Raw genomic sequence first — 18661 nt, forward strand, 5'->3', positions numbered from 1 at the left:
GTGCCTGGGGGCATTGGGGGCAGGGTGTGTGTGGGGTAGTTAGGGGTGTTGGGAGCTCTGGGTGCCTGGGGGCAGGGGGGGTGCCCCTGGGGTGCCTGGAGGGGCGGTTAGGGGGCAGAGCGGTGGGGGGGCTGTGGGGTGCCTGGAGGGGCGGTTAGGGGGCAGAGCGGTGGGGGCTGTGGGGTGCCTGGAGGGGGGGTTGGGGCGGGGCCGGGGGCGGGCGGAGGCGGCCGGCTGGGCGCTGGGCGGCGATATAAGCTCGTCGGCGGCCGCGCCCCAGCGCACTCCGCCCGGCTGCACGGCGCTGCGCGACCCGGCGGCATGGCGCGCTCCGAGGAGGTTCACCGCCTCACCGAGACCGTCTACAAGGTGAGCCCGGGCCCCGGGGGCGCTGCCCCGGCGGGCGCCCGTCCCCGTCCCCTCGGGCGCTGCCCAGGCGCGGCGCTTCTGTCCCGGAGCCGGCTCGCCAGGCGCTGCGCACGGCGGCCCCCCCCGCGTCTTCCCTGCGAGCGGGACTGGCCGGGGACGGTAGCGCGACTCAAGCCGGAGCAGCCGGCCCGGGCTCTCGGGCTCCGCTGTAGCGTTTGGCTTTTCATTTTTCTCGGCACCGGTTGGCAAACAAGGGGAGTCGGGGCTTGTCCATCCCCTGGCTTGTGGCTGGGTTGGTTTGAAATGTTAATTTGCTGCTGTCTTTCCCCGGGGCGGTTATGCAACGTGCAGTGTCTTTATTTTTAAATAATTGCAAGGGTTTGGGTTTCTCTCTCTCTCTGTGTCTGTCAGTTTCTAAATATGGGGAAATGGGATTTAGCTCTGAGGGCTGAATCGAGGGGTGGCAAAAGATGTCATCTTATGTAAGCGCAGAACTGGCGGTGGAGTTGTGTAGGAGTAATTTACGGTCGGAGCTGCCTTGCTCTCATTAGAAGTGACATCCTGGACTCAATTCCTGACTTTCGTGCTGGTCTTAAAATGTGGTCACCAGTGATCACTCATAGCTGCGGTTAATGGAGAAACCGTCTGCTGGGGGGGGGCGGGGATGGTTGGGGAGAATGAAATGATTCCTACCTACGCTGGAGTAACAGGCTCTCTAACTTCTCTCCTTCCACAAGATTAAATTTTACCAGGCAAAAAATTTCATATCAAAATGAAAATGAGTACTTGTGGCACCTTAGAGACTAACAAATCCTGATTTTATAGAGGTGATTCTTTTTACTTTTTCTTCTATTAAAATTCTTCTTTTAAGAAACTGAATGCTTTTGCATTGTTCGTAAGATCCAAGGGTTTGGGTCTGTGGTAACCTATGCAAATTGGTGAGGATTTTTACCAAACCTTCCGGGGGGGGGGAATGTTTCCAAACAGACTCTTTCCTAATAATAATACCAGTTAGACGTTTAGTGGTGGAAGCGAAAGTCCAAGGGCAAAAGGTAAAATAGTTTGTACCTTGGGGAAGTTTTAAACTAAGCTGATAAAAGTAAGCTTAGGAGGTTTTCATGCAGGTCCCCACATCTTTTTGCGAATACAGACTAACACGGCTGCTACTCTGAAATTTGTCATATCAAAATGGTTCATATTAGTGGTTCCAAAAATAGAGCTTTAAAATTAAGCCCAATTTCAAACCTAGCTGTCTCTTTCATGATGAAAGGTTTCCTTGGCTTCTGAGCCAGCCCTGTGTATTGTACTGTCCTGTGAAACCCACTTAAACTATTTCACTGCCGCATCAGATAACCACACTAGCTCTACATGCTCTCAGGACTGAAGAGGGCTGTGTACGGTGAGAGCCGTTTGTTTTTAATGACCATTCATAAGCTAGGAATACTGTACTGAAGGGGCAGACCTATTTAGTCCTAAATCTCCTTTTGACTTGTATATGATGGTGCTAGACGAATATGAGGTTAAAGAATACACCTGGTAAAGGAAGAGAGATGGAGATGCGTTCCATGAGGGAAATGTTATTAAAAGGCACGTCGTTCACGCTATGTCTGTAACTCTGTTGTAGCTGAGGTCAGTGAGTCTAGCGACTTATTTCTTTTTTTCCTTCAGAGTTTCACAACCAAAATGTTCTCGCGCTGTGTGAATAAGGGTAAATGAAGCAGTTCTGCGACGAACTCGGCTATAATCCCCCTAACCGAGGATGTTCTGCAGGCTGTTATGCAGTAAACTGGAGCAGTTACACTATTGTCTGTTTTATAAATGGCTGGAGCACTGAACTATTTGTAAGCATAAAGCTAGTAAAATTGTGGTAGGAAAACTTAGGCCCAAAGCATTCAACACAGCACAGTTTGAAAACGCTGGTTTTCTTTGTGATCTCCTTGGGGCATAATCAACAATTCCATTTTAGTAAAGATGATGAACTGAAGTCCTGTTTTCTGTTCTATGTTGTCATGGCCAATCTGATAAAGAGTCTTTCTCATGTCTGTGAAAGTTTAATTATCATGAATTAAACTTGATCATGAATTGACAACATTTAACTCTGCTAGCATTGCAGATGTCCATGGGGCTGCATTCCCTCCTGGAAAATTGTTTGACCTAACGGAATCTGCGTTGCTAGGTTGCTTGTTATTTGGCCGTGGATATTCCGGATGCATGGATGTTAACTTGGTTAACTTTCCCTTGCAGTCTGAAGCTCTCTTGTTCTATGTGATGGAGTATTGTGCTAATCAGCAAGGCTCAGTGTCTAAGAATTATGTATGTGCTTAAGCTGAGCATACATAGTGATAATAGCTGTTGAATAAGTAAACTGGATTTACCAGTCTTCAGAATTGAGTCATTTGTATGGGTCAGTCTCCAAGGTCAATTGCTACAGAGTCGTTTCTGCTGGTGGCTCAGCCGTAGTGAAGGTGTTGTCCTTGAAGAGCTGTGTTACTAGGCTGTTTGCAGTGTGGGTACGGATTTCTTTGGGAGCCCGTGCACGGTCCTGCTGTGAACTTGCTGTGTGGCTTGTTTGTTATGGCCATGTGATGCCATGGTGCTGTTTACCTTGGCAGTTGCAAACTGAACTTGACTTTTAAGTTTTTTCCACCAAATGCAACCGATGAAGTGAGCTGTAGCTCACGAAAGCTTATGCTCTAATAAATTTGTTAGTCTCTAAGGTGCCACAAGTACTCCTTTTCTTTTTGATTTTTAAGCTTTGTGTTTGTGTTGGCCAAAAGAGACACTTGAAGGGGGTTCTAGTTTGAAAACAGCTGAGTAAAGTTTATGCTATTTATTTCTCCAGGGAAGAAAGCACAAATGTTAGCATGGCCTTTCAGAGTGGGATTGCACTGGTATCTGGCAGTTCACTTCTGTGCACTGTAACTGGCTTCATCAGTTTCTGTACTGTCTACCTGGTCACTCAGGCAAACCTGAGTTGTTTTTTTTAACCCTTTTGCTTGCAAAGAAAACCTTCTGAATGTGTATCACTACAGTGCTGCTTTACTTAGTTTGCAGACTGAAAGGAAGCAGTCATAATGACAAATAATAATTAATAACTTTCAGAGTCTGATCTATGATACAAATCCTGGACCTGGTTAAAATGCAGTTGTCCTGGTTAAAACATATTTCACTTTGCAGTGTGAACAGAACCCACATTTAAAAAGTGTGAACTGACCCTATTCATCTCAACATCACATTGACTCTGAAGCCTGAAGACAATAATTTAAACAAAGCAATGTTGTTAACTGTTCCACTGTTGATCATGTTTATAGAACATTCTGCCAGCTGGAGGATAGAGAAGGATAACTTGGCATTATGGGTGAATTCTGAGTAAAGTATTGTCTTTTCTCTCCTCTGCCGCCCCCCCCCCCATGTGGCCCATAATGGCTTCCAAAGCACAACTCCATGCCTGATCCAGGTATTTTAATTCCAAATGAAGTTAAGGCCCTGAAGTTGTATGCTTATGGGTAATAAAGGAAGCTAAAGCACTGATCTCTTGTAGGCTATGTTAACATTTCTGTTCTGGTGAATACTGCTTCTTTGTTAGTACAAAGAAAAGAATCCTCTTGCTGTGTGAAGATATCCAACAGGAGTTATTGTCTGGGACCCTTACAGAAACTAGATGTTTGCTAATCCCTATGAGCAAATTTCAAAAGAAATTATCCAAGAAACAAGTTTCAGGATCCCATCGAACTCCATTAAAGTCAACAGGAGTTGTTTCAAACCAAACAGCGTGAACTTAGTGTTAGTGTCTCAGGGTGTTGATTGGGGGCAAGGAGGGAAAGCATGTATTGGTTTGTTAGAAGAGATGCAGTTTTCCTGCTGCATATTTATTGATAGGATTTTTGGGTATTAGTAGCTATCTGCTGACACTGTCACGTGAACTAATGTGTCCCGGGAAACTTAACAAAGCTTCCTTACAAATCCTACTATAGGGAAGCCAGCTCCTGCTGCAACTGGGTACAGAGTGCAAGGCTTTCCACAGCTTGTCATGTTAAGTTCATATTCATAAGTTCTTGGACAACAATAAATGTCTTAGTTTTAAGGAGATGAGGGGTGAGGTAATATCTTTTAATGGACCAACTTCTGTTGGTGAGAGAGACAAGCTTTCGGGCTACACAGAGCTCTTCTTTCAGTCTTAATTTTAAACAGTCCCATGGTTTGTTGGTCTTGCTAATAGTCTGGTAGTCTTTGCTGGTGGCCCAGAGATGGCACTTTCCTAAAATGGATCTAAGCTCTGGATTTCCCCCCAGGTCAAACACTCCCATTTTAATTTTGGGTTCTCTTTTGCCCAAGCATTACTCAGGTTTGAATCCCAAACTTCTGCTGCTTTTTGCAGCAGCCTGGGCCTTGCTTTGGGAGGCAGGACCCAATCCTGAGTAAATGGAGGAAGCATGGATCTCTTTGCCACTTCCTTGCAGTTACTAATTGCAGACCTCCGTATGGGGGCACCCGCTTTGTGCTTAAGTGTGTGGAAGGGGAAGCTACTCAGCATCATTGGTGACTGGGAACCACCTCTCTGCCAGCTATGCTGTGTGGCTGGAGCTCCCTTTGCAGGTGGCTCCTTGATGTCCTCCATTACGATGTCTGGAGTAGGCTTCTGGGGACTAATTTATATAGCGAAGAAGCCTTGGCCCCCGTGCCGAGGCTTTCCTGAGGCATGGTGATGAGGAAGGCCCTTTGTAATTATTTTCCAGAACCGGTGCTCGCCCTCAGAATGATTACACTTAATGAGATGGTGGAAGAGCTGTCAGCCTCCCCCTTGCTGATGCTGCCACTACAATCAGCTGCCTATACATGTGGAGTAATTTACAGAGAGGGATGGAGTAAGCTGGCATCTTCTGCCAACGTAATCCCACTTTCCCCAGGTGCTGACTTATCCATGTGGACCTTATTGTATCAGCACAGCTGCTGCAATGGTTCTGAGACTGAGAGGAGCTTTGCTGCTAGCACAGATGATGTGTGAAACTTGGTACGTGCCGGTGTCAGACTCGTTCAGCAAGGGGAAAGGTGTATCGCCCCTCCAAACAAATAGCTAAACCTACATCTATAGTGCAGGGTTTTTTCAGAGCATTTGTATATGGCAAAAGTCTGAAAGACCTGGTGACTTCTTCTTCCCTAGAAGCGTAGGCTGTTCCCAGTGGTGATGGATTACATTGCTGGGAGCTTCAGTCCAGCTTCCATTTCGTGTTACAAACATCTTTTTCAAATGGAAGAGTGGTTTTGTAAGGATTTCTGGACTGCCCTGAGGAAAGGTTCCTAAAAAATAATAATAGTAGTCATGAGCAAACGAAGGCAGAATTCCTTAGTCATTTGCTACACATCAGAAGTAATAAATGTCATTGCTAGCATAACAGCCTCTATTGCCTTATTATCTCAGAGTCTGGAGGGAAGGAACGAGAATCTCACTCAAGTGAATCAGAGGGGAAATGGTGGGTGGTTTTGTGTTTGTGGCAACAGGAGGGAATCTGGGGCTGGCAGAGGGGGAAGCATTCGCCTCGGAAGCTATCCTATGTCACCGTGTGTATCTCATGCATTGTGCTCCTCTGCTGCTCCTTTGGCCAAAAGACTTTGCATTGCAGGAAGCACTAGGCAAATAGAAAAGCCATTGATTAAGGATGGCTGCAGTGCTGGGAATGGCTGTTACACCTGCCCTGTGGTTTTTCAGGGTTTGTTCTTCCTTTAGTTTCATATTGTGCAGGTGAATTTTGCCAGGGATTTTCGCTTTTTGCTCAGACAACTGATCACTAACAATTATCTAAATTAACAACGTGGAAGCTTTAGAAAGGAAGTTGCTATAAAAATATAAATTACAATCGCCTTTCTTCCCAAAGAATCCCAAATCACTTCCCAAACTCTCTGTAACTGGCAACATTGAAATGCAGCCACCTCTGGAGTGGAGCTCAGCTGGCTGTTGCCTTTAGACTTGTTGTTATACTGAGTTAGCTCATGGTTGTGCTACTAGCTCCCCCCCCCCACCTCACCCCCGTTGCTTGTATCTCAAGTGCAGTATGTCATGGATCTTCCCAGTTCTCAAATCATTAATACAAAGTAGTTTAACCAGATTGGAGCCTTTGGTTTGGTAGTGTTTTTATAACATGGCTGTTATAGTCAGGATGATGAAACAGCGAGCTGAGCTGCAGCCATGTGCATGCAATGTCTTTTGCAGTAGTACCGGTTGAGACCTGCAGGTGAGTTCAGTTGTCTGTAGGGTGGTTTTCCTTCCTGTTGGACCACGTCAATGCATTCCTCATCTCCAGGCTGACTGCAAGATCTGGGAATGAAAGCGAAAGCTGCAGAGAAGCTCTCACTGGTCCAATTGGCAGTTCAATCTTATCAATAAGAAAAGGAGTACTTGTGGCACCTTAGAGACTAACAAATTTATTTGAGCATAAACTTTCGTGAGCTACAGCTCACTTCATCGGATGCATTTGGTGGAAAAAACAGAGGAGAGATTTATATATACACACACACACAGAGAACATGAAACAATGGGTTTATCATACACACTGTAAGGAGAGTGATTACTTAAGATAAGCCATCACCAGCAGCAGGGGGGGGAAAGGAGGAAAACCTTTCATGGTGACAAGCAAGGTAGGCTAATTCCAAGAGTTAACAAGAATATCAGAGGAACAGTGGGGGGTGGGGTGGGAGTGAGAAATACCATGGGGAAATAAGAAAAGGAGTACTTGTGGCACCTTAGAGACTAACAAGCTTATTAGAGCATAAGCTTTCGTGAGCTACAGCTCACTTCATTGGATGTATGATCTGATAGTGGCAGATTGACAGAGCCAGAAGAGTACCCAGAAGTCACCTACTACAGGACAGGCCCAACAAAGAAAACAACAGAACGCCACTAGCCATCACCTTCAGCCCCCAACTAAAACCTCTCCAACGCATCATCAAGGATCTACAACCTATCCTGAAGGACGAGCCATCGCTCTCTCAGATCTTGGGAGACAGACCAGTCCTTGCTTACAGACAGCCCCCCAATCTGAAGCAAATACTCACCAGCAACCACACACCACACAACAGAACCACTAACCCAGGAACCTATCCTTGCAACAAAGCCCGTTGCCAACTCTGTCCACATATCTATTCAGGGGATACCATCATAGGGCCTAATCACATCAGCCACACAATCAGAGGCTCGTTCACCTGCGCATCTACCAATGTGATGTATGCCATCATGTGCCAGCAATGCCCCTCTGCCATGTACATTGGCCAAACTGGACAGTCTCTACGTAAAAGAATGAATGGACATAAATCAGACGTCAAGAATTATAACATTCAAAAACCAGTTGGAGAACACTTCAATCTCTCTGGTCACTCGATCACAGACCTAAGAGTGGCTATACTTCAACAAAAAAGCTTCAAAAATAGACTCCAACGAGAGACTGCTGAATTGGAATTAATTTGCAAACTGGATACAATTAATTTAGGCTTGAATAGAGACTGGGAATGGATGAGTCATTACACAAAGGAAAACTATTTCCCCATGGTATTTCTCCCTCCCACCCCCCCCCACTGTTCCTCTGATATTCTTGTTAACTGCTGGAATTAGCCTACCTTGCTTGTCACCATGAAAGGTTTTCCTCCTTTCCCCCCCCTGCTGCTGGTGATGGCTTATCTTAAGTGATCACTCTCCTTACAGTGTGTATGATAAACCCATTGTTTCATGTTCTCTGTGTGTGTATATAAATCTCTCCTATGTTTTTTCCACCAAATGCATCCGATGAAGTGAGCTGTAGCTCACGAAAGCTTATGCTCAAATAAATTTGTTAGTCTCTAAGGTGCCACAAGTACTCCTTTTCTTTTTGCGAATACAGACTAACACGGCTGCTACTCTGAAACCTAAGGTAGAAGACTAAGCATCTCCACTAGGCGAGACCATGGGTCAGCTGAGCACAGCATTCTGGCAATCTGCATGCACGACTCTAGTTCCCACACTTGATTTGCTTCAAGGTCCTGGTCTTAATCTTCAGAGTCAGTTAGGGCTCAGCCCACGGCAGTCTCAGCCCGCATCTCCCTCCATGCGGAAGCTGTGATGAAACCCTTGGGATGGCCAGGTATGTGGCTTTTTTGGCATGGGCCCCCTTCTGACAGAACACCATTCCGAAAGTAGAGATGCAGGTGAACTCCAATCTTGTGTTTTGTCTGATGCCACACTGCAAGTCCCGCAGTACCGTCTGAGAGCAGTCATTTGCACGCATGTGGAGTAAGCAGTGGAAATGCTCCAAATGAACCGCATGCTCACTGGATGAGGGAGTGGTGGAGAATGACTCTCTGCATGTGTACTGTTGCATTAAGTCATACTGTTATTGCCTAGGTGATGTGGGGACAGTGGCACTTGCAATACATAGATACCAGTGTTTTTCTACGTTGTGTGCCTTTGATGCCAGCTTCCTGTGTGGGAGGGTTCTTAGAGGCAGAAATGGAAGGTATGTATTGAGCCTGCTCATAATTTGAAATCGGACTTACTAATGAGTCCAGTGTAGCTTCTCGAGCAGAAGCTCAGCCTATTGAAACTATGAAGCACTGTTTTAAATACTGGGTGGGACAGACTGAGATGTAAATAGTCGTCTAGGTTTGGGTATTAAATATTAATGCCGAGATAATGAGATGAATTTCTGAAGCTGGCGTGAGCCATTTAACAATCAGAGTTCCTTGCAGCACTTCTTACACGTTTGTAGCATGACCACATCTGAGCAGAGACAGTCTCCTGGACGCTTTCTCTCCCATTTATGATTGCCTTGACCTCCCCGACCCACTAGTTATGGTCACGTAGCCCTGTGACAACTACAGCAGTTGCTTGTATGAGCTCTTTGGGGCAGGAACCTTGTCATCCTGTCCATCCTGAGCACCTAACACAACAAAGCCATGGTTTTGGTTGGAGCCTTGGCGTGTTACTGCTACAATGGTATTAAACAATAGTAGTAGTAGGCAAGCCTGTAGGTGGGTGTTTAGCTGACCTTTAATGGAGTTTAGCAGCTGGGAAACAAGGGGAAAGTCAGCACTAGTGGCCAAAACAGCTCCCCAGGTTCCCCAGCAATGCCCTGCTGACCCCAGTATGGGATCCTCTGTTTTATAACATAGCTGTTTTAGTCAGGATGAAGAGACAGTGAGCTGAGCCGCAGCCATGTGCATGCAATGGCTTTTGCAGTAGTGCCAGCTGAGACCTGGAACACGTCCATGAGCAGGGAAAATGGACCTAGCATTAAGGACCTCCTCTTCACAACGGCTGCTCTTCACTTCTTCAGCCCCTTGTTGCGGTGTTGCAGACTGAGGGGTACTCTGGCACAGAGCATAAATGTCTTGCCCAAGACCACGCACTGAGCTACTGCAGAAACCTACTAGTATTATGTGGCACTGCACAGTGCAAAGATGGAGGTGAGACCTTCTGGCCTAATCAAAATGAGGCCTGGCTATAGCTGCTGGAGGGATAATTGATGAAGCATGCATGTTACCAACGCGCGCTGATGCTCTGGTGCACATTCTCTGTCCAGAGTAGCATGTGTAATGCAAAATGCTGACTTCCTCTACTGATTGAAGACACCTGTCTCATTCTGCTGACTGGTGAACAGCAGTGTCTAATCAACTGATGTCAGACTCCTCAGCTGTCTAACGATTCCCTGTGCCTCCTAGAGGAGAGTGGAACAGGACTTCACGTTCAGCCTTGGGGGCAGTTTGAGACCATGGTGACACCTTTAGGAGAAACGTGCTGCCTCTTTCCTCTTCAGTTTAACTAATAAAATGGATTTTTTTCAAAGGTTTTAAGGGAATTCTATTTATTTCCTACCCAGTAGAACCCTTACACAAAACAACTCACCTAAAATACTCCCCCTGCCTGCAGAGGAGGACTTCAGATTTCTATAATGGGCTGATCTGAGCAAAGCTAAACTTTTGCATCCCTAGCAGTGGATGCATCCCTCTGCTTTTCTGGGAGGGAGGGAGAGAGAGAGAGAGAGAGGAAAAAACACACACACACAAAAACACAAACTTGTCTCTATCACCTCTGGAGCATCTCTTCTCCTCTCTTTAATTCAGTAGAACTATGTCGTTGAGACCTTGTGCTTTGCATTAGTTTCATTTTTGGCAGTTGAATAAAGGCAGAACAATCCCAGAGAGCTGAGCAGTATTACTGAGGAATTTAGTTCAGTGGAACAAAACAAAGCCCTTTCAACCTTTAGCTGCCAGGTTTTTCAGATTCTGCCCAGACAGCATATGGAAGGCAGACAATTTGTGGGTGAAGCTGATGGGGCAGAATTTGAGCAAGAATGTAGTTTGCTTTCACTACCAGGGTTTTACTGAATATTGGCCTTGCTTTACCCTTCTAACAATCTGATTACACCTTGCTGGGTCAAGAAAACATAGCTGCAGAGAGACGCGTCTGTGTAAGCCTTGGTTGAGGCATGGAGGACTCTTCTCTACACTGTGAACTCTTTCAATGGACCTTCTCTGTTTTAAGGAAGGTCTGGTTTGTGGAGGGATGGTAAAGGCTCTCTGAATCCTTGCTCCTCCCTGCTCACTTGGCCTTGTAGTGAGCCTCATCTGTGCTGCTGCTGATACAACCAGCTGCTCTGTGTAGCACTGCAACAAGCAGTTTAACAGAAATAATTCCAGGGTTTTGCTGGATGATTCAGGGTGCAATAGACTAGTATCAGTAGTGCATGTAATATACAAGGCAAACGTTTGTGTTACCAGAGTCTTTAAGAAAGGGAAAAAAAAAATTGGGATCTCTCCAGTTTTCTCTGGGCTAGCCTGATACAAAGCTACACTAATTCTAGAGAATCCCTCCTGCTCTCCCCACCTTGAGCGTCCAAAGACTTAGAAGTGAAAAGCACTTTTGTCACCTTTTATTTTTGGAGCAGCAGCCAGGATTGCATAGTTTAATTCCTGCATTGTGGCCTGCTTCATTAAATGAGTCCTTAACCGAATGAAAGGAGTTTCTAAAAACATTCATGGCCAGCAAACCTCCTGTTTAAAAGTTTGGTTGATAAAATTTGTCAAGGGGGAGTTGGCTTCCTTTTATTCCGTTACAAGTGTCCCCTTTTGGGATGGTGTCCTGTCTCATCATTTGCTGTATTGAAGTAGCTGTCCTTAGTGTAGAACAATGGCTAGAAACATGTTCTTAATGGCTAAAGAGTGAAGTCTAAGCTTTTTATGTAACCGGCTTCAGATGTGCACATCTAGGGATGAGCCCTGTGTTTGATTCCCTTCTTATCCAAGATGCACTGCGTTTACAAAAACGAGGAGAACTTGTGGCACCTTAGCGAGTCTCTAAGGTGTCACAAGTACTCCTCATTTTTGCTGATGCGGACTAACACGGCTACCACTCTGAAACCTGTGTTTACAAAGAGTATTTACCTCTGTTGCTTGTACCTGTGCAGCAGCTTAATCGCCATACAGGACTTACAACCAGTTCCAGAATGAGAGTTAGGTTTGTTTCATACAGTGGGCATGGAGTTTACACCCAAGAAAATAAAGTAAGTTTGACTTGCAGGTCCCCAAAAATGCATTGTGCAAGGCAGCCCATTGTGACTAGCCTTGCAATGACTCATGGGAAACTTAACATTCTTGCTGTAGCAATAAGAGCTCTGTGTTTGTACTGAATAGGGATAATGCTTTCTTCAGCCTGTAGATTCCATTAAATTATTTTATGTAAATTTTATGCATCTAAGTCTCTTCCTTGGATAAGATACATATCCCCTCAGACACTGCTGCAAAAGTGACTTTTTTTTTATATTCTTTACTGCCGTTAACCAAACAAATGTATTCAAAATCCTTCCCCACAGAAATCCTGCCAATGTCTTCTGTGTAAACATTGCCCAGCCTGCGATTGCTGGGGCTGAGCATCGAATGGAGAAAAGCTTAATGTTGAAACAGCTCTGCCTGAGATGATGATGATTGCTATGTGTTTTGAAGGGTGGAGAAAGGGGACTGGTCTCATTTCTAACTGACGTATGCGGTAGAGTTGTCCAGCTTGCTGTAAATGGTGGTGGAGAGACTATAGGTTGGTCGGTGGAAGGAACATGCAGAAACTAGTAGTAACTTGCGGGCATAATGCATTAAATGTGACCTAAGGAATGATGTGTGAATTCTTTGTCCCTTAGTGGTAATTAACTTCTCATAGGTAATTGCCTCCTATAATTATGGAAGATAATCCATGAAACATCTTGTTGCTACAGGGTCATTTTGTTCTACCAATCAGAATGTTCACTAAAAGCTGTAGAAGCGTTGGTCTGAAATATTTTGAACCAAACGACAAAAGGTGACTGACAGCGTTTAATTGGCAGTAAAATTCCTACTGAGTCCAACATACTAATGCTTAACATTCACCCTCTAGAATCCCTGGGTGTATATCCCCGCTTGGAGTACTGTGTGTGTAATATGCAATGCAAATCCAACCCTGTCTCTCCACCTTTTGCTCAAGTGCCTTCAAAGCCGGGGGGGGGGGGGGGTGGTGGTGGTGGTGGGGGAGTTCACACCGAGGCTTCACAGCTGGATCTAGTTTAGATGAATGTTGTCTTAGATGTTTGCTCTTTTGGTCTCTCTGGAAAGCTTCCCAGAGCACAGTGAGTTTCTAGCTAGGACAGAAGTGGTCCTCTCCCTTGGTCAGCTGACAGGCTTCAGCGCTCACTTCTCACTCTTGCTGGCCTGCTAGGAAAAGTGCTGGAGAAAAGCCATTGCTGAGGATTAAAACAAATTCCTGAGCTAACAAACATTGAAATCTAAAGTATTACCACTAAATAGTGTTTTAAACTGCTGCCTCGATGCTCAAATGTATCCCATGGTGAGATGGCAGCTTATTGAAATTAATAACCTGCTGTTCTAAACTTTTGAGATGGCAAAGACCTAGCAATGCTGATCAACATCAGTGGCTGTGGATGTATCTGCAAGCAAATTACTGTAAACAGTCTCTCAGTCTCAAAAAAACAGGAACCAGGAACTAAGAATAAAAATGCTTCAAGCGGAAAATGAGCTTTATGGTGTTTGGCCAGCTTCAAATGAGGCGACAGATGTTTAATCAGCTTATTCAACATAAGGGTCTGTCTCCTCCCCTCCCCTTCCAGAAATGTGTAACAGTCTGTGTGGTGAGGGTGAGAGCCTGGCGACCCCCTCCTTCCCCATGGGAATGCTCATTCACGCTTTAAGAGCACAAAGATATTTAGGTATTAGACTGAATTTCGTATCCCTGTCCTTGTCGACTGGCCTTTGCCCTTGCTTATCCCAGAGTGCTTGTTACTGAAGGCGGGTGGGGGACTCTCTCCAAAGACAGAGAGGCAAATATCCAATAACTACCCCCTGGCTTGTGTTAGCTGCCAGGTTGCTCCCCCTATACAGCCAGAGTTAAGTTCAAGGGTCAGTGAGAGGAAGGAGATTTGGTTATCCTTCCCACAGAGCTCAGCTGGAGAACTTGGGTCTAGTTTTTAAGATGCAATAGTTACAAGGAGATCAAATGACTTATGGGAGCAGAGCAAGGTAGGACAAGCCATTCATAGCCTGCTACAAACTTACAAAGATCCATTCTTTAGTAGTGATCTGATCACTGTATGTAGAGCTAGGAAAAAAGTAAACACTTTCCCACTAAAGTGAAAATACCCTCCCTATCCAGAAAGTGTCTCTGGTGTATTGGCCTTCCTGTCCCCTCCCAGCTACAACAGAACTTACAAGAAGCAGCAATATTATTAGCCATTCTGAGCACAGGTTCTGCCTTGTTGCATGCGGCCTGACCCAAGGCTGGAGTGAACTCTGCCTGAAGGATGCATTCATTGTGTGATTGGCTCTTAAATAACTTTTTTTAATACCTTACTCCAAATCCTCTTCTGTCAAGTGTGAGTGATCTGACCGATGTTGGCCTATGGCGATACCCAGGGCAATCCTTGAATGATGCATTCCTTCTTGCCGTTCATTGTCAGCTCTGCAGTTGGTCTGACTTACAGTGGCTCTTGAAGTGAAAGGCTGGTGCAGAACTAGATAATTCTGGACTAGCCAGACCGAGTAATCAGTCTTTAACTTACTTTGTTCTTGAATTTTTTTTTGTCTAGATTAAATCTTCTTCAGTGCAATTAAATTATCTCTTAATTGTCACTTGTTTAAAAGTTCCTGTAACAAGGTAGCAAGGTCTAGGACAGAGCTCTTTTGCTGACTTCCCCAGATGCTAGATTATTGCATGGTTATAAAGTTATTTCTGCTGACTCACTATTTCTGACCAGCTGAGTCCTACTGGTGCCCACAAAGTAGCATAAGGGGGTTTAAGCCTCTTTCGGGGGGGGGGGAGGCGAAGTTGTAGGAACACATAAGTGCAGGAGAAAGCTCAGGCTGAGGATTTTGTTTCCGTGTTCTTTAAATTACTAAAGGCAAATTCCAGGCAAGTGGTAAGGTGTGTTTTGGATCAGCCATGGTACGTATGTTCTGCTAGGAAAAGGCTGAGAATGCCATCTAATTAGCTCCATTGTCCAACCATTCACTATCAATGGGCAGTGACTGTATCAAAACCAGAAATCTGTATGTCAAACCCTAACCCTTTACGAGACTCTGGTCTAGCTAGTGCCAGCCAGAGGGGCTGAAGGAGAAGTTCCTAGGATGTTCCTGAGGGCTGCCATTATCTCTGGGTTCTCGGTCTCATGCTAGGTATCCATGCTGTGCCAAATGGCTGCTGGGGCACATATTGTGGAGTAGCTCTGTGGAGGAGTTGCCCTTAATGATAAAAGAAAATGAAGGTTCCTTCTATCCTCTTTCTTAATCTGATTCAGCAGTTGCTGAATAATGACCAATGCAGTGTAAGCGAAGAGAAGCCTACCTTTTTCTTAATATCACCCCCTAGCTGGTATTGCTGTGATTGCTACCCATAAATTCTTTCAAAAGGAGAGGGTGTGTTTATCCTATGCAAAAAGCTAATATGTATGTTCTCTTTAGCTTGCGTTTAGATGTAGAAATATTTAAAAATTCTACTCCACACATTTTACCATATTATAATATACTGAGAGCTGAAGCAAACATGTTCTGAAATATTATAACTAAGCTGAGAAATTAGGGGGGAAAGCAGTCCGTTTGTTTTATTTTTTTAGAAGGTTTTTGCAGATACTGTCAAAGGAAGATGCATGAGTGGGTGCTTTGTAGAGAGAGAGGTGTATAAAGGACCAGTTTCACAAAATGCAATTTGGCATACCTACCACGTAGTGTTACATCCAGGTACAAAAGCATTCTTGGTACCCCATAAATATATTTCTACATTGATAATGCCACCTGCATGTCCTTTCAAGAAAGGACAGGACAATACATGGGCTATAAATACAAAATTGATAATATGAACAGTACTTCTGTTTAGCCAAACAGCTCTCTTTCTGTCAACTCTGCTGTGTTATCCATTTGATTTAGGAATGATTCTAATTTATCCCCAGCTGCTGTGATCATAGATCATCCTATGATCCTATTACTCTTTAGGCTTCATATTGCCAGTGCTGGAAAAAATAAATATCCTTCTAGGAAAGTAAAATCATCATGATGTCCGGAATTATTCACTAAAACATTGCCGTACTTAAAACCGGGCTGTGTATGTGCAGCCAATATCCTCTTGTAAAACGTCAGTAAGTTTGGATTGTGTTTGTCTATAGAGGGCTGTGTGGGAGGATTCTCTGCTTCTGGGACTTACACACATGCTGCCATGCACATCTATGTGGTGAATCAGCCACTCCGTGTGCGTACACAAAACAGACCTGGAGATGCTCAGTCTTGCTGCAGGGGCCCTTCTGGTTCTTGCTTGTCCCTCGCCCAACCAGCTTTGCTAATGTCTCCCACTTCTTGTGCTCTTTTTCCCTCAGACGATCATGGAACAGTACAATCCCTGCCTCAGGAACTTCATTTCCATGGGGAAGAACTATGAAAAAGCCTTGGCAAGTAAGTGAAGTTGCACTGCAAATGCATTCAGTGCTGAAATCCTTGGTACAGCAGGTCCCGTGGTATTCGGGGTGGAGTGGGAGGATTCTGGGCAGAGGCATGCTGACATACTGGGTGCAGTTGGGCAGCATTGTTCTGGAATTTTGAAATGTTACTGGATGCCTTTTTCCCCCTGGGGCGGGGGGAAATTGCAGAGTGGTTTTTCATATTTAAAAACAAAAAAAAAAAAGTCATGATACGACAGAGGCACAAAGCCTGTCCCAGGCACTCTGAGCCTGAAGAAGCCTGGTCCCCGAAGCACCTTAAGAATGATGAACTTGAAAAGGGCTTGAGCAGTAAAGATTTGGCTGTTAGTAGGGGTGAGAAGCATATATTTGCATTCTTCTTCTTTTTTTTTTAAAGACCATCTTGCCATTTTAAATACGAATAAAATATTGTTTTAAAAATCCTTATTTTAAAATGGAGATTTTAATTTTTGACTCTGATTTTTAAAGACTGCCATTTCATGGCTGGGAGTGCATAGAACTAGGTAGTATAGCTAACCACTTCTTAAAATAGAATCAGAGAATATCAGGGTTGGAAGAGATCTCAGGAGGTCATCTAGTCCAACCGCCTGCTCGTGGCAGGACCAACCCCAACTAAATCATCCCAGCCAGGGCTTTGTCAAGCTTTAAAAACCTCTAAGGATGGAAATCCCACCTCCTCTCCAGGTAACCCATTCCAGAGCTTCACCACCCTCCTAGTGAAATAGTGTTTCCTAATATCCAACCGAGACCTTCCCCACTGCAACTTGAGACCATTGTTCTGTCATCTGCCACTAGTAAGAATAGCCAAGCTCCATTCTCTTTGGACCCCCCCCCACCCCGTTAGGTAGTTGAAGGCTGCTATCAAATCTCCCCTCACTCTTCTCTTCTGCAGACTAAATAACCCCAGTTCCCTCAGACATGAAGTCACTCACTTGGAATGTCAGGTCCTTTTGGAGGTAGTTAAAGAAACAAAGATTTAAATGACCTGTTGGCTTTCATAGATTCGCAGATTTTTAAGGCCAGAAGGGGCCACTACGATCACTTAGTCTGATTTCCTGGATAGCAGTGAACTTCACACAATGCTTCCTGTGTCGCCCCTTTTGTGGCAGGTTGTATGACTATAGATTTCACATTGCTGATCCTACTGGGAGATTGACACATTGGTGTCTGGTAGCTTCTTGATAATGTGCGTTGAGTTATAATAACCCATAAAAGAAGCGTCACTTGATGGTTGTCATCTTCCTCCTGAAAGCCACCAGATATCAATCTCCTGATAGGATTAGCAATGCAAAATTAAGAGTCCTTGACTAGCACAGCACAGGAGACCCATAGGACAGCCGCTGTGTGCACCAACTTGATGTGGAAGGTCTGTCATATGCTAAGTCTGACAATCTTTCCAGAGTGCATAAGGAGGGTGACGTAGCATAACCACGTCAGTAAGAAACTCGTGCTGCAGACTGTGAGCGAGCTGTAAGATGCAGAAGTCATGGCTGCCAACTCATGACCAAATTTGGCCTTGCTGTATACGTCAGGCATAGTCTTAAAGATATCTCAGCCCTGGAAGAATCCAAGATCATAGGCATCTCTATTACTGTGATAAGAATTGGACATCTGACCACAATGAACATCTGTGAACATCTATAAACCTCCAAACCTTGAAGCCTGTATTGCCACCTCATTCCCACCCAGCTTTGTACTTTGGTGTGATTTCGATAGTCACAACTCGCGATGGGGTTATAGCAGAAATGATGTAGCTGGTGAGCAACTTGCAGGTTGGGCTTGGTTCATAACCATACACCTTCTTTTAGACCTCAAACAATTAAGGGATCTTTGCTTGGTCAGAGGAAATACTGAACATAATCTGGGCCTCTGTTGTCTGAGGAAAGACAGTAAATGTTTCTCTGCAAGCTTCACATCTGGTGCTGGGAAACTTTCCTGGCAACCAACACAGCCTGTTATTGTGCATGGCGGCTTTGAAGGTCTGTTGCTTGAATAAATGCTGAAACCATGCCGAAACTTCTGCAAACTGAACTGGTTTGCATATACTGCAGAAGTTGAAGGGCTGCCTCGTGTCCAGCTGATCTGAGAAAACTGAACATAAGAACGGCCATACTGAGTCAGACCAAAGGTCCACCTAGCCCAGTATCCTGTCTTCCTACAGTGGCCAATGCAAAGTGCCCCAGAAGGAATGAACAGAATAGGTAATCAAGTGATCCATCCCTGTTGCCCATTCTCCGCTTCTGGCAAACGGAGGTGAGGGACGCCATCCTTGCCCATCCTGGCTAATAGCCATGGGTGGACCTATCCTCCATGAATCTTAGTTCTTT

General features: G+C 45.0%; 1 protein-coding gene across 4 annotated transcripts in view; it reads left to right on the top strand.

Annotated features, from left to right (window-relative positions):
- Positions 1 to 228: 228 nt before the first annotated feature.
- BAIAP2 (BAR/IMD domain containing adaptor protein 2) overlaps positions 229 to 18661 on the top strand; it is an 89708-nt gene continuing 71275 nt past the window's right edge. For 3 of the 4 annotated variants that reach the window (XM_038371624.2, XM_038371621.2, XM_038371622.2), the window contains exons 1-2: positions 243 to 369; positions 16233 to 16308. In XM_038371624.2, the coding sequence (XP_038227552.1) occupies positions 322 to 369; positions 16233 to 16308 (124 nt within the window). In that variant the 5' untranslated portion in view covers positions 243 to 321. Of the gene's footprint in view, positions 370 to 16232; positions 16309 to 18661 lie in introns of all 4 variants that reach the window. The other variant, XM_038371623.2, reaches the window with a different exon arrangement.

Source organism: Dermochelys coriacea, chromosome 14, assembly GCF_009764565.3.
Source record: "Dermochelys coriacea isolate rDerCor1 chromosome 14, rDerCor1.pri.v4, whole genome shotgun sequence".
Taxonomy (NCBI): domain Eukaryota; kingdom Metazoa; phylum Chordata; order Testudines; family Dermochelyidae; genus Dermochelys; species Dermochelys coriacea.